The sequence below is a fragment of the Tauraco erythrolophus genome, chromosome 6 (assembly GCF_009769465.1).
Source record: "Tauraco erythrolophus isolate bTauEry1 chromosome 6, bTauEry1.pri, whole genome shotgun sequence".
NCBI lineage: Eukaryota > Metazoa > Chordata > Aves > Musophagiformes > Musophagidae > Tauraco > Tauraco erythrolophus.
Genome location: NC_141470.1, coordinates 15290933 through 15317309, shown reverse-complemented (window position 1 = coordinate 15317309; position 26377 = coordinate 15290933). Strand labels below are relative to the sequence as shown.

At 39.6% G+C, this 26377-nt stretch overlaps 1 protein-coding gene across 1 annotated transcript in view; it reads left to right on the top strand.

Moving 5' to 3' along the window:
• TRIM66 (tripartite motif containing 66) overlaps window positions 1-18082 on the top strand; it is a 53792-nt gene extending 35710 nt beyond the window's left edge. Inside the window, exons 11-20 of the mRNA XM_086613407.1 lie at window positions 4670-4942; window positions 5454-5682; window positions 8854-8914; window positions 9626-9800; window positions 10572-10879; window positions 12385-12508; window positions 15499-15573; window positions 16733-16885; window positions 17489-17707; window positions 18023-18082. Coding sequence (XP_086469533.1) covers window positions 4670-4942; window positions 5454-5682; window positions 8854-8914; window positions 9626-9800; window positions 10572-10879; window positions 12385-12508; window positions 15499-15573; window positions 16733-16885; window positions 17489-17707; window positions 18023-18082 — 1677 coding nt within the window. The remainder of the gene's footprint in view (window positions 1-4669; window positions 4943-5453; window positions 5683-8853; window positions 8915-9625; window positions 9801-10571; window positions 10880-12384; window positions 12509-15498; window positions 15574-16732; window positions 16886-17488; window positions 17708-18022) is intronic.
• The last annotated feature ends 8295 nt before the right edge of the window (window positions 18083-26377 follow it).

Sequence of the window (26377 nt, the reverse complement as noted above, 5' to 3'; positions counted from 1 at the left end):
GAGAGGGGCTTCTGGTTTATTCCAATTACATGCAGTGATGGCATTTCATGCAGGACTAACATAGTGACGGTTCGTGATGGAACCTCTCAGCCCCTCCTGGGACATGATGCATGTGAACTTCTAGGCTCTGACATGCCAACGCTGCTGTTACTATGGGATTATCAGAGAGAAGAGTTGATCTGTCTTCTATAGGTGGCATTTTGCCCCACCATGTCTGTCCTTAGCTTTATTAATGACAACTCTTCCATCTCGGTGGCAAGTGCTTAACTAATGGTTTGGTTTTTGTTGGTTTTTTTTCTTTAAAAGCACGTGAAATTTGTGGGAGAGGGGTTGGTGGGCACACTATCAGGTTTTATTCTTGTTAGTATTGCACTGAGCATGTTGTGATTACTTAATGACTGAAAGTAATAATAATTTAATACCCATTCCTGGGTCTTTGAACCTGAGCTTGAGACCAGGGTGGTTTGTTGTTGCAGGTTTATTTTCTAATTACTGTTAATTTTAGGGGGATTAGAGGTGAAAGAAATAATGATAACAGCCTGGAATTTAGGGTCCTGCAAATTCCTAAAGTATCAGGGTATTTTTTGACTTTAAAGAATTGAGCTGCTTATAGCACAAATGCATTCATGCTTAATGCAATTAGGTACATTTCCCAGAACGTTAATTTAACAAAACCCTTTCCTTTGACCTGGAAAAAAGGATAAATAAAACATGATGCTGCTTGCTCCGTACAATCTCTTTCTCCTTCCGCTTTAAGCCAGCTCCAGTATTCAGACAAAATGTGAAGGAAGGTTTGGATTCTTTTTCTCATAAAAATGGAAAGGAAATCCTTTGGATTCTGTTCTGAAATTGGGAAATATGAATAGGAAGCATGTGTAGACTGTGTTATCGGTGCTGCTGTGTGCGGTGAGTTAAACAACTGGATTGGAGTAGTACATTTGTTTAACCTCCCAGCATAATGAGCTGCCAGGGGGATTGCTCCACTTAATAGCAGCCGTTCATTACTCTGCAACCATTTGCAGCGTGTTATTTCTCTTATAGCAAAGAGAATTGGCGGTTCCTAGTTTTATCTTTCTTTATCTGTGACACTTAATGTCAACAGCCTTGAGACTTTGCCAAAACAATCCTAACAAATCCTAATCCCAGTGTTTGAAGGTAAGTATTTGCTTCTCAGAATTCTTCTGTATTAGTGCTGCATGTTTACACTGGACCTTTTTAAATGCAACAGTGATCAAAGAAATATTTGAACTGAACAATATGTTTATTTTTTGTTCTCTGAAGTCACTTTGCATGTTCTTTCTTCTTACCTTTCACTACCATAGCTGTGAAATTTGTGGTAGAAGTCATTTTGGGGTGGTGATGCTGCTGCCATTATATTATAAGGATCATCAGACCAAAATTAATTATGAGACAATAAGAATTCCATTTATAATGACACAGATGTAGTTTGATGTGCCAGGCTGTACATTAAAATGTCAAAAGTTTCAAAATTAACCTACAGCTGAAGCCACCCTCTACCCATGAGCATAATTAATGCTGCTTGTTGTTCAAAAGGTGCAATGTAAAAGCAATAGAGCTTTTATAAAACAGAGATCAATTCTTTAAAGGCATCCCATTTGCAAAAACTAGCAGAACTGTCAAGGGAAAAGAGAAATTTTTGCTAATGGCAAAAGAAATGATTATTTTAGGGAGTGAATTAATAGGCTATTAATGAGCCTTGTTCCCAGTGCATTGTTCACTTCACACTTGACAGCAGCTCCATGGATCAGAATGGAATGTGTCTGTTCTTAACTGTGAGTTTTAATATTTTGCTCTGAAAGATCATAATGTTGCTTCATCATTAAAATAACCACAAAATTAACTTTTGCCCCAAGGGAAAGACAGATGGCAGTTTGATGGCCTCATTATTCTTTTTTCTTTTTAACAAGAGTAAGGTTTTATATTGGCTTATATAATCTAAAAAGATCTCTGAAGAAACTGATGCTAGCTAGAAGAGGAAAAGTTATAGCCATGTAATGCAATTGAATTTCACCTTTCTAAAAATTTTAGTTGTAACAAAATCTTATGCGTATGTGTCTGTTTTTTTTTTCTTCAGTAGGAGTCATCCCACTTACTCCCAGTAAGTGAACTTGTCTCACTGAAGCCAGGAGTAATCCTACCATTGTCTTAGCAGGGCTAACATTTTGCCTGTGGTGTATACAGTTACACACAGATGGGTCTTCAAAGGGTCAGGTCTCAATACGTAGTAGGTGATGGCACACCCTCGTAACATAAGCGAAAGAAGATGCGTGTAGTGGTTAGAAGTGAATAGCCACAAGGTCTCCAGTTAACTTGCTGTGCAGCTTTGGGTGATGTGCCTACCACGTGTGTGCCTCAGCATGCCCATTTCCAGAGGAGCACAGCATTAAGTAGTTCCTATTGACTCAGACATGAATTTGTGGATGGTTCGTGCTTTTGAGAATCTGGCTAAATAAATATTTAACTCCCTCACAGGGACTTAATTAATGCTCACAATGGACTTTGAAATAAGGAGAAAAGATAAGGCTGATTACAGTCCATCTGTTCAGTTCAAGCACAGATTCTGCTTATGTGTTTTATTTTGTGTAAGTGATATAAGAATGTTTATCTTGTCATCTGAGAAAGGCTTGTGATAAAAAGAGCGATGGAATGAAAAGGAAAATGTGTACTCGATAGGCCACGTTTGTCCCTGCATGTACAGGAACCTGTCACAAGCAAATTATGACAGCTAATGAACATTTTTGATCTTTGCAGACATCTTTAGGATGTGTGACTATGAAAGCTGGATTCCTTTCTAAGCTACGTATATTTCTTTGGTTTGAAACCTGAACATTCTTAGGAATTATATGGAAAATTGTGCCTCCAACTATGCATTTCCTCATTTGCTGTGTTCTAGTTTTCAGCTCAAATGTAAGGTAGGAAGAATGTGCTTGACTAGTTCCAGCTGGTTCCAATAAGTTATAGCTCAGAAAGCTTAGATTCAGGGACATTCATTTGCCTCAAGAGCAGGAAAATGACCAATGCCCTGGCTGCAGAGACCCAGTACTCTCCAGGGTGCCTTCTGCATGAAAGGACTGTCTGAAACAGACTTACTAGAGCACTGTGTGGTAGAATGGCACAAACCTTCCCTTGCACTGCAGAAGAGCTGACCTCTTTCCGACTCAAATGCAGGCTGTTTTGTCTTGTTGAATGTAAGTGGTCACTGTTTAGGCAAAGCTCCTACTGTAGAGTCTATTGCAAATTGAGGAAAAGGAAATTAAATTACATCCTTAGGTAGAAATTCATGTCTGTGGGCAGAGTGTTCTCTTGGCACACAGGATATGCATTGCAAGCAGAGGAATTCAAGACTGACATCTTAGTCATTATGTAGGGTTTACACAGACACAACTGACAGGTCGATCTAGACTACTGTCTTTACCACTGTTTGATTAAGATGGACAAAAGTATCAAAATCCACAATGGAGTAAGAGTTAAGAAAAATACTAATTAAATCTAGGAGATGGGTCCTGTCTCAGATTCACTTCTAAGTCACAGGCCTCTAGCAGAAAAATAAGTACTACAGTGAAATTAAACTCTAATTAAGATGCAATCAACGCATTTCTTTTGTCTTGATTTATATTACAATGAGTGCTACTTACTGTATTGTAGTCAACTGAAAAGGATTTATTCAGTCAATTATCAAGGGTGAAACACTAATGAGCTATGATGAAATGAATGAAAAATTGCATATTCAAATGACACAGATCTGCATACTTCTTAAGACTGCTTATATTTGCTTCATATGGACGCTAGAAGAGCATCCTGAGTTCAGTATAGTCACACATTCCTGGATGTAAGGCAACCTAAGGAAGTCACCTAGATGGGTGGATTTGCTTTGTTTTGCATAACGGTATTTTGGAGGTTTTGACAGTGACATGTCATGAGACAGTAGAAAAGGTGTGTTGCTGAAACTATTTCAGAGACTTTGGTAAACATTCCCTTTCTTTGGAAACTAGACATGTACATCCTTTCCTTATTAGTACATGTAGGATGTTTATGGATTTACACTATGGTATTGAAAGAACAAGTGCCTTAGGTTTTAATGGGACAGACTAGTTAGCGTAAAGTTTTCAGCATCATTAACGATAATAGTTTCATCCACTTGTGTCAGATCTGAATCTTATTTCTTCTGAATCTTCTTTCTGAATAAAGTGATCTGATGATTTTTGAATAAAATGATAAAATTTCTGATCTGAATCTTATTTATTCTGAACGGAAGCTAGTAGGAAGCTATAATCAATCCTTATACAAAGGAATGATTCAGTTCAATATTCTACATGCTTAGATTTCTGTTCATTGTGGGGAGTTTAAAATCAGGATCTCTTGGACTAATCAAAGGAAGGTGTGGTTTTGGGTTTTTTTTTTTGGTAAATCACAGAAGAGTAACCTAGGTGTCTCCTTTTCCAATGTTCAGCTTTAATGATGGAAACTCTAAAGCTTTTGGAAATGGTATAAGATTACAATAGATACTTTCAAGCCCTCATGACACAACTGGTTGATGACGTATAGCTGAAACAGAGTATCTCATCCATTATAGAAAGAACAGTAAAATTTTTCTGCTTAAAAGCTTATTAACATACTGAGGGTTTTTTTTCCTTTTTACTTTTCCCAGCGTTCGGCATCCTTAAGCATTGTGGGCTTTTCAAACAGTTTGGAAATGGAATTACCTTCAACAAGATTGTCTAGCTCGGCTGATCCACAGATGCAAAGTGCAGCCGCTGTAACACTCGGCCCGTCCCCAAACACCCTTTGTGACTGTGATAATCCATCAGAGCCGGTGCCCAGCTACAGCTTGGCATTGGGCAGAGCTCCAAGTGACCTGGGCCCTGAGGCTGCCGCTGGCCATGCACCGGGTGATGCGTTCCAGGGCAGCACTAAGTGCAAGGTAGGAATTACTCAAGCTCCTCTGCTGAAAGGGAATCTGCTTTCATTGATAGCACATGTTATTGGAGAGGGACTTTTTGCAAGGGCATGCAGGGATAGGAAAAGGGGAAATGGCTTTAAACTGAAAGAGGGGAGATTTTGATTAGATATAAGGAAGAAATTCTTCACTCTGAGGGTGATGAGGCAGTGGAACAGGTTGCCCAGAGAAGTTGTAGATGCCCCATCCCTGGAAGTGTTCAAGGCCGGGTTGGATGAGGCTTTGGGCAACCTGGTGTAGTGGAAGGTTTCCCTGCCCATGGCAGGGGGGTTGGAACTAGATGATCTTTGAGGTCTCTTCCAACCCAAACCATTCTATGATTCTATGATTGTTAATCAGTCAGTCAAAGGCAGCTAGTTCAGTAAGTAAAGTTTTGCTTATCTGGTATTTGAAGACTGATTACAAATTGTTTTCTTAAGATTGAAAGAAAGAAAACTAACAATAAAATTTGAATTATTTTTTTTCCCCCCTGAAGCTGGAAAATGAAGACTTCAATACTATTGATCATCCTCTAGAAAACAGCTTGGCTACTGCTGGGCAAGATGTAGTTAATGAATTAACTCTTTCTATGCAAAAAGTGCTGGAAGAACCTATTAATCTTTCGATCAAAAAATCTCAACATTGCACTTCTCCTTCTGAACTGCTCAGCAGCACTTCTTTCCTGTCTGTGAATACCAGAATGAGACAACTTAGAAGCGAAGAAGGTACCAGGCTTTTATTTCATTTAGATTTTTGGTCTTTCTTTCTTTCTTAGCACTGTGCATTGCAAGCATTGCAAAGCAGTATGCTTATTAATGTGCTTACGTATGAACGTGCTCTTCCAAGAAGCTTCAAATTATTAGAGTACTTAATCCAATGGAAAAGTGTGTTTGATCTAATTTGTGAAGGAAAAACATGGAAATTACGTGCCTTGAATTTGTAACACCTTTCATCTATGAAACAGAAACAAGTGTATCTGTGTGAAATACCTGGAGTATCAGCTGTCTTAGAAGCACTCCTGTTAATGAGACCTGCAGTTATGACTATTGAAGACTCCAAATTCAATTAAAAAAAAATTACTTCTGAAATGTAATGTGCCTTCTGCTAAGTCCTTCACATCGGTAGCATAGCAAATTTTTGTTAGGTTAATATATGGCACAGTATGTGCTTTTGCTTGGCTCTGTCTACTGTGGAACATTCCCTTCAGCCAAGGCCTATTTCTTCAGCCTTAATGGAGAATTAGACCTTACTTAACTCTTTTCATGGGCAAATTGCCAGCATCCTTGTGCTGCAGTGTTAAGCCTCATTCCTGCAAACTCTAAAAGTCAATGGGACTATTCATGCAAGCAAGAAATTGCTGGATCAAGCTGTTATCCCGTGACTTATGCCAATATTTGGCTGCTTTTCTCTGTAAAAAAAGAATTAGTATTTCTATCTCTGCGCTGTATTTTTATTCAGAGAATTCTAATTACTACAAAGGGAGCCTAGCTCAGCGAGCCAAGGAAATGTATTTGTCTTCTTTTATAGGTACTACGCCAAATTGTGACAATTACGCCATGTCATTTGTGTGAGTTGTAAGAATCAGGCGCACCCCTAAACAGCTGTGCCTCAGTCAGGCTTAAGTGCCTCCGAGAGGAGAAGTTTTGTAGTATCTGGTTTGGGTCTTGTGACACTACACACAGGGAGCAGCCCCAATATACAGAGTCTATGACAGATGCCACAAATTTGCTCTCTGCAAAGCACAGCTCCTGTTATGCAAAAGGGTGGAAAGACTAGAGCGTTGCATTCGGTGCTGCTCCCTTTTCACGAGGGAGGATCAGGAGTGAGCAATTCCCATCCTGCTCTCACTGTTTAAAGGCGTACAGTGAGAGGAGACCTGAGGAGATACGGTCACCATAAGCAGTGTGCACCAGTGAGAGACATCAACTCTGCTGCACAGGAAACGCGACCTTTGCTAGTGGCTCTCCGCAGGACTTACTGCTTCAGCAGTGCTGTGCTGCCAAACCCCACTACTTCCCATATATATCTCCAGTGGCTCATCCTTTTCTAATATCAAACCTAAACATTTCAGCTTAATTTACAACAGAATACTTCTTATCCTAGCCCCAAGGGATGTGGTAAAAATTGTACATAATTTCATCATCTTCCCTCTTACAGCCGCTTTTCTTCCTATCATGGCTTGTGTAAACACCCTCCCTTCCCCTTATCTTTCCTAGACTAAACAAATCTGATGGTTTTAGTCTCTCCTCATGGGTCAGGATTGTGATTTTTCAAAACCACCTCATTCCTGCTGCGCTATTCTGGGTTCTCTGCAATAAAGGAGTGCTTCCCACAGCCAAATGCAGTGCTGCAGCTGAGGCCTCTGGGGTGCCGTGCGGAGCCAGGGTATCAACTTCTTGTCTTCTACATTCCTCACTGCTGGTGATGCACTGCAGGATGGCATTCGCCTGTTTTGCAGCAGCAGCATTACGTGGTTGACGCGCATGCAGTGAATGGTCCACATTAACTCGTAGTTCCTTCTACAGAACAGTTCCCTAGTTATTTTGCTTTGTGATTACATTCGTCTCATCCTTCATAAGCATAATACTTACAGTTATCTCAATTTAGTCTTAGTGATGTAGAATATTTTTTTTCTCTGCTGTATTAAGATGATTTTTTAATTGTAAACATTCTCCACAGTGTTTGCGATCCCTCTAGTTTGGTGTTTTCCACAAATTTCATAGGTGCTGTTATTTCATGAGCCAAGTTGGCGATGGAAATGTTGATTAATATTAGGAACCCAGCACCACTAGAACATCGTCCAGTTTGACAGTGTGCAATGAGAGCTGCTTCTTCAGCCCTGTGTGCAGTCACCCTTTAGTAACTCTGTCCAGAGCCATGACTACTACCCTTCACCTGAGCAACAATCACAAGTGAATAACGCTTTAGTAGTGATGTGAAATGCACCTTTCCTTGTCAGTCTTGATTGTATTGTGTTTCCTGTGGCTGGGAACAACAGGGTATCTTAGAGGCACACTGCTTTTGAGCCATGGGTTAGGTACCTTTGACCCGAGCTAGATTTTCTTTTAAAAAGCATGTTTTCCTGGCACTCACTTATCTCCAGATAGCCATGATATTTGGTTTGTTTTCTTGTTAGTATTGTCTATGTCAAACTAATTCCTAACAAAAGAAGGAGTTACTATGAAATTTGTCGGTGGACTGGTATTTACGAGGGCACTCGCTGGGGCATTCTTCACTACCCCATCCCATCTCTCTGAAGTTGTTTCGTTACTCTTGTGTCTAGCATCAGTCAAGAGGCACAGTTACTTGCACGCTTATATAATGGATGGTTTTGAATTCATGTTTATGTTACATATGTTGGAGGACAGAAAGGAATCATACAGTGTTGCTTTTATCCCTTACTGGCAGATTTGAGACACAATTTCCTTCCTATTTTCAGGTAACTAGAATTATCCAGAAGCTTCTTAGGATGGTGCAGGAGACAGCAGAGACTTCCTGAGCCTCAGGGGTTCAGACCTCAGTAGGTCTGTTTTTCTCAAGTGAAGGCTGTATAGCAAAGAGGATTACTCATGTTCCATGTATATGCATGAATGTGGCATGGCTGTGTACATTTATAATTCCTTGGGAATGTAACCATTTTGACAAAATATTTTGGAAAGGCTCCTGATATTCAATACAGAAGCTATAGTTAAAAGCAAAGAGAAAGACAAAGACTGTATCCCAAAATAGAAAATAGCATACACATTTTCTATACATATAGATGAAATGATTCCATAATTCACTTATAATATCACATTAAACACCAGTCAGAAGTACATGAATATTGAAGTACTTTCTACCCTAATCTGACTCTGATATTATAAATATTTTATTCATTTTCTTATCTTCTGTTCCAGATTCCAATAACTGTGAAAAGGAACATTTTGAAATGGATATGAAAAGCAATCAGACTGTCAGGTAACAGACTATTTTTTTATAGAAAAGCACTGGCCATGAAATTTTATGCATGTATTTAGAAAATTTGTCGTACTTAAAGATAATGGAGAAGTTAAAAAGAATGCAAGATTCCTTATAGATAATAATTCTGATGTTGTAAAATATTCTCTTAATCTTGAAAACGATTTAAAAGAAGTGGTGAGTTCATGTATTTCTGTTATTTTGTGTAATTCTCCAGAATGAATAAATATTTGCAAACTTATCTCACTTGAATGATTAGAAACTGTTTAACCCCAATTAAACCTAAAATATATAATGGAAACAAGATTAACAACTATTTAATAAAATTTTGTTTTCAGCTACTCCAGTGATAATATTTTAAAGTAAAGTTGATGATGTGCTATGTTCCTGCTTGAACCCAGCCACACTAAAAAGTATCAAGTATGACTGAAATTGGAATAATTAAAACAAAAACATACAGAGCGGGGAAAAGTTTTAACACAGAAGTTCATATTGCATTGACACATATGATTAGTTTAAAGTGATTGCGTTCACATTGCTTAAAGAATCAGCGTGTGAAAAAATGTCCAGATTTTTGGTGTTCAGCCAGCAGAGTCACAGTTACAAAGAAAAAGGAGCACAAAAATAGTGTATCAAAAATGACAAATCTGAGTAGGGAGGAGAATTTTGTGAAATATGGCTGAATTCAACCATGTGTCGTTTTGATTGTAGAGCTGGTCCTAAGGAGCAAAAGATCCCCTATGTGCGACTGGAACGTCTGCAAATATGTACATCAGAAGTAGGGGAGCTCCCGGTGTTTAAGCTCCAGCCACAGGACAATGAGCAGGAGGGCAATTTCCTCCTGATAATGGAATGTGGGACCCGGTCTTCAAGTATGTCTATAAAGGTGAGTGGAATTTCCTTGAGGCTTTACCTGCCTTCTCCCCTTCATCTCCCTGACTTGTACCCACAGTTTCTGAACTTATTATACACTAAGCAAGTCTGTTGATTTATTTCACCCTCAGACACTTCTGTTATGAGTTGAAGTAACAGAGAATGCAGCTTTTAGTTTGCTGTGTAGCTCCTTGATACTTTCATTTCTGGAAGTCTGTCTCTGGGATTGGATAGCCGTAGTGTTTTTGTATTCTAGCAAAACAACCTGACTGGTCTGTCTAGTTACAAATATGGGATAAATAGCTTGATACTGACCTGAATGCATATTTGAGTGATAGGAACCGATTTTAGAAATCAGAGTGTAATAGATTTTTAAAAGCTTTGTTTTCTATTGCTTTATTGAAGCCTTGAGTGTGAACTTCCCGCAGAAGGAAATGGGAACGTCTAGGTGGAACAAAAAAGTTATACTTTTTTTTTTTCTTGGCTGTTTACTGTAAAATTTGCAAATAAGGTTGTAAAGTATCCTGTTTCTATGATCTACGACATGAAATCTGTACAGCTCTCTCACAGTGCTATTACATTGTGGTATGTGGAGGAACTGACTCAACCAAGGTGACCTGGCCAGCCAGTGGCAGACAAGCTGAGTGTGGGCCTGCTGAACCCCAGTGCCCTCTCCAGTAGACTTCACTTCAGAGAAGCTATTTTGTCTGCAGATAATCACTGCTGTTATATGCCTGTATATGGAAATGATGATTGTGTGATCCCAGATTTTTCTTCCTTCAAGATAAATAAAGATAGTCCACCTGAAGGACTGAAATCCAAAGAGGAGAACTCAGAGGATAGAAAATTTCTCATATCCCAGGCTGCAGGACAGACACAATCTCCTCCTGTAGATACTCCGTCTGTTGATCAGAAGCTCAGCAATGGCATCTCCATTATGAAAAAATCTCCAGTTACTCAGGAAGTCAATCCAATTGAAAATGAGGATTTCTGTGCTGTGTGTCTTAATGGAGGAGAACTGTTGTGCTGTGATCACTGCCCCAAGGTCTTCCATCTCTCCTGCCATGTTCCAGCCCTGCTTAGCTTTCCAGTGTGAGTATGTATGACATTTTGCTAATGTGCTCAGTTTCTGCTTGCTGCCTTAGGGCAGAATATGTCCTCAGGGATGTATGTGTCAACCTTATACAAAGGCAAGAACTGCATCTCTCACTTGCCTTTTTTGTTACTTTTCTTGCAAGGGGAAGAATTGTCTTACATGCTAGGAACTAGATAAATTCTTAACAAGCTGTTTCCAACCACGTATGCAGTTAGCTGGCCAGTACAACAAAGGAGGTGGCAGACCTGAGCTTTAAAAACATTCTTACAGCTTATTGGAGAAAAATAAAATCCTAATTCTCATGTAACATCTGTGGTGTAGATGTCAGCTCTTCTCTGCAAGAGCAGTGACTAGCACAAGGAAAGGGCAATCAGTGAGTTTCTATTCAGTTTTCTAGCCAGTTTTATGGGAAATTTAGGATTATTGGTGTTTTTGTGGAAATGTTTAGGACACCGTTGTCCCTAAGACTTACATTCCCTAGCAGCTTGTCACAGACAAATTGTATGTGATCAAGAGCCAGAATTAGGTACCCGTCCATATACCAAACTTTGAAAGTAAGGCTGAATAATGTGCATCACTGGTAGTGTATAATTCTGAATTCTGTTACAAATCATTACTAGTTGGGACCAGAGTCTGCTTCACTTGTGCCAAGCCCACATAACTGTCTCAGCTGAGAAAAATATGTTGTGAGGTATTAGTTTGGAGATTCTGGTTTGTACTTTCTGTTCAAAAAGCAGGAATTTCCATCTCTTGACTTTCACTCTTTTCTCTAATAGCTAAGTCATTATTAAACCTCTAGTTTAAAAACACTGTGAAAACCAAGTTTTCATTTTAAAATAAACTTCCTAGGCAAAGTTAATTTCTAATGAAGTAAATTAACTCCCTTAACTAAATTCCTGTACTCAGTTCTTTAACATACCTTCATCTATAGTTATTCAGGCCCTGATGTTGCAGAAGTTGCATCACTGCCTTCATGAAATTCTTCAAGAGGTTTCTGAAAATGAATCTGCTAGGAGGGACATTTATGCCCGTGCAAAATTATGTCCATTTGGTTTGAGAACCTGTGTACTGGCATACATTATGACCTTTCATGATAATGTTGATTTCCTAGGTAAATATGTAAATTATCATATCAATTGATAACAAATATATCAATTATCAAACAGACCTGATTTTGTCTTATGACCCAACTGTTGGTTAATTTTCCTTAATATTCCTTTTCAAAAACAGCACTCGAATCAATGCAGCTGCAGGTACTGCTGGTACATGATTTCAAACACTTAGTATTTTGTCTTTTTCTCTGTGACAGAAAAAGTGCAATGAGTAGAATCTGAAATTATTACACTTCTAATTAGATTCAAATCTCTTGAAGAATATCTAGTACAATGGGCTTCAGATTGTAATACTAGTTAAGGATGAGACTTGTTTCCAAATACAGTTATTCCTGAGGTTTGTTATTTGACTAAAATTTGGCACAAGTTTTTGGTTTATTCTTTTGCAGGGGAGAATGGGTGTGCACACTTTGCCGTAATCCAGTGAAGCCAGAGGTGGAATATGACTGTGAAAACACACGCTACAGCCACAGCTATAATGCACAATATGGCCTAGATGACTATGATCAGAAGGTGGGAATAACTATATATGTACTATTTAGAAAAGGACATATGATGTCAGCATGAAGCTTTGTCTCTTCATTGGAAAGATGACTGGTTTGACTTAGAAACATAGAATGATTTAGGTTAGAAAAGACCTTTAAGATCATCGAGTCCAACAGTTAACCTAGCGCTGCCAAGTGCACCACTGAACCATGTCCCTAAATGCCACATCTACATGTCTTTTAAATACTTCCAGGGATAGTGACTCAACCACTTCCCTGGGCAACCTGTTCCAATGCCTGACAACCCTTTTGGTGAAGAAATTTTTCCTAATATCCAATCCAAACCTCCCCTGGCGCTACTTGAGGCCATTTCCTCTTGTCCTATTGCTTGTTACTTGGAAGAAGAGATCAACACTCACCTCACTACAACCTCCTTTCAAGTAGTCGTAGAGAGGGATATGAGCTTTCTTTTCTCCAGGCTAAACATCCCCAGTTCCCTCAGCTGTTCCGTATAAGACTTGTGCTCCAGACCCTTCACCGGCTTTGTTGCTCTTCTTTGGATGCGCTCCAGCACCTCAATGTCTGTCTTGTAGTGAGGGGCCCAAAACTGGACACAGTATTCAAGATGTGGCCCCACCAGTGCAGAGTACAGGGAGACAATCACTTCGTAGTCCTGCTGGCCACGCTATTTCTGATATAAGCCAGAATGCTATTGGCCTTCTTGGCCACTTGGGCATGCTGCTGGCCCATATTCAGCTGTCTGTCAGCCAACATCCTCAGGTTCTTTTTCCGCTGGGCAGCTTTCCAGCCACTCTTCCCCAAGTGTTGCATGGGATTGTTGTGACCCATGTACAGGACTTGGCACTGAGCCTTGTTGAACCTCATATGGTTGGCCTTGGCCCATTGATCCAGCCTGCCCAGATCTCTCTGTAGAGCCTTTCTACCCTCAAGCAGGTCAACACTCCCGCCCAACTTGGTGACCTCTGTAAACTTACTGAGGGTGCACTCGATCCCCTCGTCCAGTTTGTTGCTAAAGATATTAAACAGAAATGGCCCCAATACTGAGCCCTGGGGAACACCACTTGTGGCCAACTGGATTTAACTCCATTCACCACAACTGGCCATCCAGCCAGTTTTTTACCCAGTGAAGAGTAAGCCAGTCCAAGCCATGAGCAGCCAGTTTCTCCAGGAGAATGCTGTGGGAAACAGTGTCAAAGGCTTTACTAAAGTCTAGGTAGACAACATCCACAGCCTTTCCTTCATCCACTAAGTGGGTCACCTTGTCATAGAAGGAGATCAGGTTAGTCAAGCGGGACCTGCTTTTTATAAACCTGTGCTGACTGGGCTTGATCACCTGGCTGCCCTGTTCATGCTGCATGATGGCACTGAAGATGATCTGGCATGAAGATCAGACCTGTAGTTTCCTGGATCCTCCTTCCAGTCCTTCTTCTAGACGGGCATCACAATTGCTATCCTCCAGTCAACTGAGACCTCCCCGATTAGCCAGGACTGCTGGTAAATGATTGAAAGAGGATTGGTGAGCATTTCTGCTGGCACCTTCAGACTTAGTTGCTACTCAAATGTTTCAAAGAGTAGTAAATACAACAAAAGCATTGTTAGTGTTCAGTTATATAATTCTCTTCTATCTAGCCACTGCTGGTCCATTTTAAAATGAATGACATGTTACAGAAAGATGAAACAGGCAGATCTGGAATTCCTTTCTCCTTTAAACAAGGAAATCGCACTCAGCAGCAGAGCAAGCTTCCCTGAGTCAACTTTGCCTGGCTTTCTGCCACTGAATCTTTTTTCTATAAGACCTGGCACCTTCTCAAACTTCTACTTAGGCCAGTTGCAATGACATTTTTGTGATTTAGGCATTTTTTGACTTTCAGTTGGATTGAAATCATCATACGGTCTTCATATGTACAGTTAATCCTCTTGAAGATGACATTTAGGCACTGCTCAGCCTAGATGAAAGCTTATCTCTTTACATCCTCATTACCAGTTTCCTCTACCAAATCTCCCATGAAAAAATGCATTTTCCTAAGGTCCATCTGATACTCGGAAGCCATAAGTTCCAAATAAATGTCCTGTGTATATAGGCGACAGCTGGACAGTGAGACTCAGTCCACGCAGCTGAGTGCAGATGCTGAGCTGGCCTTGCACAAATGAAGCCTAGAACAAGGCACTGGTCTAGTCTGAGCACCATACATAAGGGCAACAACAATGGTTCTTGGAGCACTGGGGCCCCTTGGCAAGGCCTGTGAGCATAGCTACAGCACTGCTCAAATTCATCCATGCTGTTTCCAGACTTGAGCTACTCTGTCCATAAAGAACTGGACGTAACATCTTGATGTTGTTGTGACCCTTGTTTGTATTGGATTGGGTTCAACTGACCAGAAGTAGTTGAGATCTGGGTCTTGAATAGTGACGTTCTCTTTAGAAAATGGAGTTTATTAGAAATTCCATCGCTTATGAGCAGCATGGCTTATAATGTTTTTGCAGTGCATTTTTTTGCATCAGTGAAAAAACAAGGACTAATACAAGTATTTTACAGATTAACAATGATTAAACAGAACTGTTTTTATGTAGTACTACCAACTACATAGCTTGCATCCATTTGTATGAACGGATATGAACAATGTGAAACATTTTCCATTTAACTGTTTCCACACTGCTGCTGCTGTTTTAGTTAAGAGCCAAGGAGTAGATCTGGAGTGCAGAAAGAAAAGTATGATAGTGATGAATTCCCAAGACTTTCCAGGAAAGATACATGCATACAAAAATTTTTACATAATGTTTCTTTTTTTGTGTTTCTTGACTGTCCTCACTTTCAAAACTATAAAAATGCCAGGAGGCAAAACATCTCCCAGGTTAGAGTGAAGTGTGCCATTTTGCATCAGAAATGCACAGACTACATGAAAACTCCCCTTGTTGTTAGTACGGTTGATTAACTAAGGGCAAGAGTGAAACTCACTTGTTTTGAGTTAAAATGTACTTCAAATTTGACTTCTACAGAAGTGTGAAAAGCTGGTGCTTTCCCTGTTCTGCAGTAGTATGAGCCTCCCATTCCATGAACCCGTCAGCCCCCTGGTAAGTACCGCACAGGCATGGGTCAGAGGGAATCCAAAGAATACTCTGGCATATCTCCCGAGTTTCTCCTTTGCCTTCTTGAAAGATATTAGTTAGCTTTTTTTCTGAACAGTATTGCTTCCTAGGGGGAAGAGTAGGTGTTTCCCTCCTTCAAGTGCTTTGAAGGTGTCAGGTCAGAGGCAGGTAAATGCTGGCCAATATTCTCAGGCCAGATTTGGGTGCCGATTTAAGATGCTGGTAGGATACTAAAGGTATATGAGGGGTTCCTGTGATTAAGAAAGTTGCTTTGCTGCATACATGGAGAATATTGCACTGCCATAAGAGAGATCTGTGTTAGAAATAACCCTCAACCCCCTCTTTTCTGGCATTTTGCCCAGAGGTGGTAATGTGACTGTGTTCAGGGGAAGATGTAGAGACTCCTGTTTCATCCATGTACTCAACATTTGCAAGATTATGTGGCCATTTTAAGGAAAATGTAGATTCACACTATTGTAACAATAGAACACAATATGAAACAGGTTGGAGAAGGAAAATGAGAGGGAAAAAAAAAGTTTCATGTGAAGGAATAATCCAAATAACAATATAAAAAACATTCCATCTCATAAAGCTTGCAATGAACTTATGGAATACATTACTTAACAAGTAGGTTTTGACCCAGAAAGATTTAAGGAGTGGGATATCCTGGTAGCTGGTGCCCATTGAAAAAGACTTTTGTTGAACTTTAAAGAGAGTGCATAGTAACATATTTTTATTCACTCTTGACAGACTGCTTCCCCCAGTATCAGCTGCCGGTATCCCGCACATTATTTTTATAACTGCTTGGGGGAAACGTTAGCTAATTGTTAATATTACATATATTATTTCTAATGGCTAAATGACGACATTTATATCTGGGAATAAACTGTAGAGAGCGGAAACAACAGAGCAGTCACCGAAGTGTGCTATTTTCAACATCAATCTTGCATGCAAGTATGTTTTTATTCAAATCAAAAAGCACTCAGGAAGATGATGTACAAGTGTAGGCACCAAAAGACTCAAGCTCTCTTCCTTGATGCAAGAAATCCTCTGCAGTGACTTCTGTCCAAACTTGGGTAGAAGTCACTGGAGAGGAAATGTTTCAGTTAAAATGGTTACATACCTGCGTTTTATTCTTACACAGGCTCGGCATTATTATCAGATCATCAAAAGGCCAATGGATTTGTCGATCATACGAAAAAAGCTGCAGAAAAAGGACAAGTCCCACTATTCTGCACCTGAGGAACTGGTGACTGACGTGCGTCTCATGTTTTGGAACTGTGCAAAGTTCAATTATGTAGGTTTCTGATATGCATGGGATGGGGGGTACAAACCAGTGGGTTGCTTTTTCAAGCTTTCACACTGGTATGTCTATTGGTTCCATTGACATCAGATATGGGATTGGGATAAACAGAAGTATTAATCACTTTTACTCTTTGGAAATTATGTAAATATGTTTTTAATGACAGAAATGGAGATGTATATGGATCTGAGAACTTGAGATACATATAGATCTAAACTTCAGGAGGGACATCTTAGCGGACAACTTTCTGGAATAATGCTTAGTTTGCTGTGAGAAGCCAGTCACAGCCAGCAAAATAGCTAGGGAAAATTCAGGTGCGTAGAAATTCCTAAGCAACAATAACTGCTATTCTTTCTAGGTCACTGCACATCTCTTTTTCTTAGAGGTGCAGAAACGTGTTCCTTAATAGCAGCATGTGGTTTTTACTTAACATTGTAACTGCAGAGGGACTAATGGGCTGTAGAAAGTGCGCAGGAGACTAATGGAGATGTAGCAGGCAGAACCAAGGCGAGACATTAGGGAAGGGCAGTCATTTGGTTTTGATACGTGATGATTTCTGTGTGCGGTGACACTGAATGGTTATTTATTCTCTTGCAGCCGGATTCAGAGGTTGCTGAGGCTGGAAGATGCCTAGATGTATTCTTTGAGGGCAAACTGAAGGAGATTTATCCAGATAGGCATTTTCCTTCAATGCAACAACAAGACTCTGATTCTGAAGAAGTGGAGAGTCAGAATAGCAAAACGCCTCCCCAGGATTTCCAGTGGCCATCACATGGACAGGAGTGCACTCAGCCTAAAAGGAGACGGCGCCACGCTGTAAGGTTGCAAAAGCAAAAGCATTTGGTTGCTAAGTGGCCACCCTGCTAATTCTGTTTACAGCTACTGATGGGAAGTTTTGACAGGGCTGTGTGGGAAAATTGTCAAGCTTCTGTCACAGAGATGTGATCAGTTCTACAATTTTATGTCAAGATCTTCTGAGTGGAATAAAGTGTTAGTTGTGTATAAATGTGTGGGCATGAACAAATGAAGTCTCTCAGGCCACACAGTTATCTTCCTAGCAGAAAGCTCTGTCAAGATTTTTAAAAAGACTAAGCCCTCTAGCTGTTTACTGTTTGTTTCCTTTGTACACAGGAAAGTGAAAAAACTAAAAGAATGATGTTTCACCTGGCTAACAGCCTTCCTCAGGTATGACCTCCTCAAGATACGAGATTTGCTATGAGGAATCCAGCAGCATAACAGAGTTAAGGTGTGTGGGAGGAAAGCAAAGCACTCGGGCTGTTTATTTAAACTCTCCTAATCTGCTGACCATATGCCTTATTTCTAGATCTTGTAGATAGATAACAAATCCAAAGGGTTTGAATCTGTCAATATTCAGTCTGTTAAATCACGTATATGTTTTGCAGTGTTTACACTGAAGTACTAATGTTTTGGTGATAGGTGATGATGATTAATAATAAAAGTAACATGCTAATAACATCTAATATTGTAGTTTTATAATCTGTTCAACACGACATCTCTATTTTATAGAGCACAGGTAACCATGTAATGATCTTGCAACCTCAGTGTGAATGTTGGCCATGCTTTGTGATAAATACAATGTGTAGTCATAAAAGCCATAATCCTGTTGTTTTATCCAATGATTTTTCTGGGAGCTTGCCTGCTCAAGGCCTGTGAGATGCAGTCTAATGTGATTATCTGATTTGCTGTTTCTTTTGAAGTAGAGCATTTTCATTAAATCATGAAGGAGCAAGTGCTAATAGTACTAATACTAGGGCTCTGTGTGAGCTGTTTCTGAGTGCGTACTGGATGCTCTATTTGCATGGAATGGTTCTTCCAGTATCTAAGTCAAGCTCAGTAAAGCAGCGTGGGACTTCTTGGATCTCAAAGGCAGCATTTTTATACAACTCAAGTCAGTCGTTTTTCTTTAAAGCAGCTATTGGAATTCAGTAGATTAACTATGAAGCAAATTACATGGTTATACAAGTGCCTATAAAATAACATCATATATTCCTGAAATTCTCTTTGCTTATTTCTTGTAGTTGTGATTTCCAGCTGTACTAGAAGATGACAATAATGTATATATGTAGAAACTCAAACAGTATGAAAGGATGTCAAACCTTTTTTTTTTTTTTGTGAATTCCACAATGTATTGGCAGAACACCACCAAGGGCGGGAAGAGCAATTTTAGAGATCACTTGAACAAGGGGTAGCATGTAATTGTAAAGCCTGAAGGGTGGGACAGGTAATAAGACATGACACCTGATCAGAGAGTGATGGTTTGAAAGCTACTTCTGACCTCTTCCAGAAGCAGGTGAGCCAGATCTTTGTGTGGCAAATACTTTCTTCGTGTGTGTGTGAGGGGCATCTTCCTCCTTAAAGCTCTGCCCAGCAGCATAAAGCTGGGCTGTGGTCTGCCTCCGATGTTAGAGATCTCAAACACAGTTAAAGTTCATTTTAAGTAGGTTCCTGTAAATAAAGATGATATTTTCAGCATAGTTTCTATGGGCTGTTTGGTCTGTTAACCATGTATGTTATTTCAGGTAACACTTTAAAGTAAAGGGTTATATATGAAATAATAAGAGGCGAATATTATATTCTGCTATCTATGTGACTTAGTGTTTGCTATGAACTTGGAAGTGAGCTAATGTTTTCTTTTCTTTGAAGAAATGAAAATCTGGATATTATAAGCTGACTGGAAAACTGTGAGATGAAGGGACAGCCTTTACATTTTCTGTATGTGAATTCCTGTGTGTTTGCTTTCTGTCAAACTCCTGTTCTCAAAACAGTAAGTGTCTTGGCACAGGGAAATGAGTGCAGGTTTGTAACCGAATTAATCACGCTTACCTGTGCTATAGGTATCACCTTTTCTCAGTTGGTAATTAATTTCTTCACTAAAGACCTGTCTTTTACAATTAATAGCACAAAATGATGTGCTATATAGCCTTCCTCTAGGGGCAAAAGTAGAAATGGGAGAGACTACTGATGACTTCCTCTTTTCCTGGAAAAGCAGGGTCAACAAGAGCCTACTTCTATTTCTTAAAGGCTGTAAGTTTGTTAACTGTACAACTAGTTTTGGAGAACACTTGTTCTAATAAAATTTATCCAGAGTATATTATACCTTTATTAAAAATCGAAGTGTACCAATTTGTCATCATATATAAGATACCCTTTGGATGTGTGCTGGCAGGACTCTATGGCCTGAACATTCTTAAGGCTAACTTTGTTTTTGATTACTTCTCTAAGATGTAGTAACAGTTAAAAAAATACTCGTAAACATCATGTCATATGTATGACTTCACGTACTTTCAAACATAAATCTGTGGGTCAGCACTTCACAATACATTACATGTTTTAAGAACAACATTTTCCATCTCAGATGCCGCCTTAAAATTGCTGGCTTATGATCTTCCTGCTGCTGGACACCACCAGGGCCGGTAAATTCTTGAGGCATTTACTCTGTTGAAGTCCAATTGCACACTGGTAATAGCACTGGCAAGAATTAAAGGAAGGGTCTCTCTTCTGAAATCTAACAGACCACGTGGCCCAAAAGAGAAGTGATAGGTTATGTAGTTACGTTTTTTTCTTTCACACAGCCTGTTTCACGATCCAGAATGTGTAGGAAGGGAAGCAAGGAGGAATCCCTGAAGTTTTCCACTAGAAGTAAGTATAGCAGAAACAAGTGCCAGGAACGCTGTGGAAAGCCCAGCGAATGCACTAGGCTCCTGCAAATGCAACCAAGGGCACAATTTTTCCTTTTGTCTTCAGTAATGGGTTACATGTAGGATGGGAGAATCCTCTTTGTGCTTAAGCAGTTAGAAAAGAGATTAATTACACCTCAGTAACAGGCCTGTTGAAGAAGCAATGACAGCTACAAATTTGACTTTCATTCCCCGTACAATTTCAAAGACATACTTCTTCCAGTATCATTACAGCAGAATGGCATTAGAGTTAATACAAACAGGTGTTTAACAACTCAGATTATTGAGTGACTGCATGTTTCTATGTGTAATGTGCTTTGCTGAACAATAAAACATGTGAAATGTATTTTTGCACATCAATCTGAAATTTTTGCTCTCAGTACATTTGCTTTCAATTAATATATGGACTATATAATATCATTTAACACTTATTAGCTAAGTTGATAACTACTGATGGCAAAACAGAATGGTTACAAAAGCAGCTATGCTAATACAGGAGATCAGCTCTCTATTTGTGCTGGAATTTTCAATGCCAAGTAGATATGTTGCCTTTTTGGTTTTCAACCATTGTAAGTTAGTGAGAACCAAACATGTCATGAACGTGTAACAAAAAATGTTTATAGTTTAAATGGATGTATACATTAGCATGCCAAGGAACATACTACTTACTAGTGAGATGAAAAAACTGTTGTAGTGTATTTAATCAGAAGGAATCGGAAAAGATATTCTAAAATTGAAAAGGCTAGAAATGGAAGAATTATGGAATAATTTACAAAAAAATAGAACAAAAGTACTCTATTGGTGAAAAGTCAAGCAGGCATTGCAAGTGTCTTCATGTCATTATTGGTTCCTCTCAGTTTGGTTTATGGGAGTGTAAAACTATCAGCAGCAAACTTCTGACCTGGAGGCCTACTGGCTTGAGGGCTAAGGAATCCTTCTTCCAGGGTTACAGCTATGCTGCTTTTCAGACATAGTTAAGAGAGAATTTGTAGACAGAGGTAACTTTTTTTTATTGTATAAAGAGGAAAATGTAGAAAAACTTCTTGGCATGCAATTTCAAGTGTGAAATCCACACAATAGACTTCTAAGTTAAACACCAGCTGAGTTTCTCTGACTTCAGTTAGATATCATTGAGATAACCTGAGGGAAAGTAAAGACAGGCAGTAGTCATGGGCTAAGGAGGATGCGTATCTTTTGAAGCTGTCTTTGTAGATCGTGAGCAAGAGGTGGAGTGATTGTTTTTTGAGAAATGTTACCCCACTTTCTGTTCCTGTCCTTTAGTAAATGTTTATGAAAGTCCATTTTAGCATGTTGTTATGCGTGTTTTCATGAGAGTATTTAGTAGATTGGTAGCATTTAGTCTACTAAGTAGATTTCATAGAAGTTTATATTAGGATATGTAACAGTAGGAACATGATATTTGCATGGCTTTGTTGTGAAAAGTGTTTCCTGTGGTGGGAATACCTACTGTGGAGATGAGAAATTGCAATATTCAAATCTGTCGTCAAACATCTAGCTCCACTTGCTCCATTTTCATTCCAAGTGCCTGAAAAGAGGTTCTTGAAAGATACTTTTCAGCTAACTTCTTCCTGCATAGGATGTAATTTGTAACTGATTCCCTTTAAATTCTATCTGACAGTATATTTTCGCTGTAGAAAAGTCTTTTTTAGGTCAAGGAGATAAGACATGCAAGTGTTTTTCCCAGAGCAAACAGCATAGTGTCTGAAGGTCAGGGAGTATTTTACTGCTTTTGGAGAGTGTTTGAGATCGTGACCAGTTTTATAGAAGCAGCAACGCTGATTTATGGTTGTGCTCTGGATATTGGTTTGTAAGTTACTATTCTTGGTCTTGACTGTAGCGCCTAGGACAATTATGTCAGTATGAAAGTGTTCCAGAGGCAGTCTGATACTGAGGCAATGCTTATTAAATTTGTTGTGAAAGTCAGTGAGGGAATACAGGTTTCTGGCAGAGAGGATAGAGATGTCACTTAGTTATTTTAGGCATAACGTAGATGCTGTATTCCTAGACAGTCTGTACTGAGATGATATATCTATCCTGTATTCCAACATTCCTCTCTTAATTGATGCACCTGATTGCTTGCCACACTAGAATGACTTTTTGACAAAGTTTCTTATTAACAGTCATGAATTCCCTTTAGATGGAAAAAAAAAATATGTATTTTTATACACTGACATTTGGGCAGGAAATGAAACATACTTGAATATTTTTCCTTATTTGTTTACTAGCCTGCTCTTGCTTCTGATGAAGTTAGTAAGAGCAGGAATGGTTCTTACATCTGTTATGAATTCAGTACTTGCTCAATATTCCATGATAACCTCCTCTTGGATAATGTGATGGTGCTATGTCATATTTTACAGTAGACTTCCTGGAGTTCCTTGATGTCGTGCAGGTGTGAGACAAACGGGGAAGTCAAGAGACACCTTTTGGAAAATTTTCAGTAAAAATATTGTAAAGTATTCAAATCAGAGCTAATGTTTGGATTGTACCTCTGGAAAGGTGAGGTTTGCTCCTGTGGATAGATGCTATAGACATAGCTGGTTGCCAGGTTTTGTGCTGACTGCCTGTGCTGGGCTGAACTTCTCTCCTGGCTGAAGGAACAAACACAGCACCCTAGTAATGTTTCAAATGTTGAATTATGCTTGTAGAAACTCGTAGAACTTAAGCTGGTTTTATACTGGGCCCAGCAAATGCCAGCGTAGGGTGATCATGAAAAAGCAGCAGAACAGTGCTATCTTCAGACATTGAAAGTAAAACAGATAAACTGTGTTGTAGTAGGAAAGTTAGGGTACTGGAGCGGTGGGATATTTTATGTAGTCATTTCTGGATCATATGGTAATTTATAAGTCAGTGTGCTCATTCTAGAAATATTTGCATTTTTGCTATTTACTACAGTTTTAATGTTTATTGTAACAGCGTTAAAACGGACCTAAATTGAAGTCAAGGAAACAGTTTATGCACATGTCTATATCATATTGTGTAGTCTGTGGTGCGTAGTGCAACACTTCTGAATTTACAGATCACTGGGCCAAGCTAAGCAGTTCTCTCCTGCAGCTGAACAGCAAATGGAAAACACCCTTAATCTCGAATAATGAAAATATTAACAGAATGGGATGATAGCTATATAACCAGGAGACTCTGCAAAGGTGTTCTGTAAATCACAGAAATTAAACAAAAACCTTATAGGATATTTTTTTCTATGGTATAAATAAAGAAACAGTATAGAGCTTAGATAAAGTGAAAATCAATTCAAAATTCTTCCTCACATCCTACCCAAACTCTGTGCTGCATTTTACACATAACTGTAAATACCTCAGGCACCTGCAGTGCAGTATATTGACACATACAGGTGGGCTTCAGTTTACGAGAAATAACATTAAAAAATCCAGTGCTTTAAGCAAATACCGGACACTCCTCTATTTCTTTTTCCCTGTGGTCTCTGAGGGCTTTAGAAACGCTGGTAAACTGCCTCTCATCCATGTTTGTGATGTGCTTACAAATATTTCCCATTTATAACTGTGAAAAACAGCATGATAAACTAATAGAACAAGTGAGCAGCAGGGATGGAAATTGAATATTGCCCTCAGAGTTGGTTGCAGGATTATCACCTGGCAGTGTCAAACAAAGGTACTGCGAGACCCTTCAGGTTCGGGGTGCACAGCTAAAGCCATCCATTACGGAGGAGGGCATTTGGCTCTGGCAGCGTGCTGCAGACGGTGCCTGAGGTTAGCATCTCCAGTCCTGGAGCGATGCTGAGAATCACACAAACCTTTTCCTACCTACGGGAAGTTTTATCCTGTGAAGGGGAATGGGGCAATGCTCAATCCACTGCTGCAAACCTACCCCTGCCTTACAGCACGGGAGTAGTTACAGTGGCCTGGGCAAGGTGGATACTGTAACAATCATCTCTGGCTGAGTGAGGTTATCTCAGAGATATTACAAACAGGGTGGATTTTCTCCAGAGAACCTTATAAAGACTCCCCAGAAGTAATATTCCGTATCATTTGAGAAAATGAAAGTCTTCATCTTTATTTTTTTCTTTTATATACCATAAAAATCTCTGCAGTGCCAGTGCTATTGATTGGCATGAGTTTGCTGGACAAGGAAATCACAGAGATGATCTTTTGAGGTGACAGCCTCACTGCTTGGTCGTAGCTCTTGCATCATGTTCAAAGCTCTTTGCAGACTGCTAGTGCTGTGCTATGCTGTGTTGTGTTGCATCATGCCAGCCTGAGCCCTGTGCCATGGGACCTGTGATCCCCAGGGGCAGGGGAGAGGCAGCTTGCTGTGGATGAGTGCTGGAGAGGTGGGAGCACCTTGGAGACACTCAGCCCCTGAGCTGGGAAAAGTGTCACTCCAGCACACCCTTCATGTGCTATCTAGATGACTCGTATAGCAGAAAGATGTTTAATGGAAGGAGAATATATAATTTCCCTTCTTTCCCTGGTCCTAATTAGGAAATACAGTAAATATCTGAGCATCTGTATAGCCACAGAACTCAGCCTTCTCTTCCTCTGGCTAGAGAAGGGAAGATACCTGCAGAACTAGCCTGATTCTGTATTTGTTGGATTCTGCTGCTTCCAAATAATATATGCTTACTTTACAAATAAATCTACATTGATTACCTCACCTCTTCCCAGCTGTCAGTCGTGTAATGCCCTTCTCATTTTAAGTTAAGTTCTCCTGCATTATTAATTCAGCAGTTTGTAATTAAATGATCAGCTAATCAAATTGTTCCCTCAAGAGTACCTGTGCAAATGCATTGAAGACAGATTGATTTAACTGAGGTCACTCAGAGATAGTTTAGCCTTCATACTTACCATTATGAAGGATGAGAAACTACGAGGAACAGATCTCAAGAGGAAAAGACTCTCTGAGCTGTGGGCAGGAGGACTGTGTCTTTTAACCTTGTACATGTTTTCCTGTAATTCCTGTGGGGAAAAAAGATAGTTCTGGAGCTAGAGATCCAAACTCATATGGACCTTTGTGTTTGTATTACTTTATTTGTCAAAACTGCAGTTCAGATTTTAAAATGCATCATGATAGTTAGCTGCTTTCTCTTTTGTTTCACACCGTCTCATCATATGGGAACAAAATGAGAATTCCTTTAAAGGAATTAAAGGTGAGTAAACACAGAATGGTGATACTATGGGGGTGGCATTGCAGTATTGTTATTGCTGTTTTTGTCAGAGAAGTGAAGTTCTGTGTATGACTGTCCCCACTGATTTGAGCAAAACTGCTTCTGCAGCTCGTATGAAAAGATAAAATGCTTACGCAGTTGTAAAGGGGCGAGAGGAGGTAAATATAACATTTTTGTTTCTCCCTCGTTTAGCTTTTGCACCAAATGGGTGTTTTCTCAGGTTCCTCAAAAGCATTTAGGTACTGGTCACTTCCAGAAGTGGTGGCACAGCCTGGGTGGGTCAATAAACTTTAATGATGCTGCAAAGCTCAGGTTTTCTCAGTATTCCCTTTAGACCAAATGACACGGGGAGGCAACCTGTTCTTCTCCAGTAATGAGAGATTCACCACCCTATGGTAAAGCAATGTAAAGATTTGGCACGCAGGCTGCAAGGCCGAGTGTAGAGTAGAGAGCAGAGTTGGTACTTCTAAAATAAGGCAGTTGGCTCCCTCTGCTGATTTGCAGCATCATCTTAGTCATTTTAAGCAACGAGCACACTCCTTCACTTTCTGGAGGTTCCAGGATCATTGTGCTTCTGGTTTTAACGTGGTTTCTCTCCCTGTGAAGTAGCTATGAAGCTGCATGTTTCTC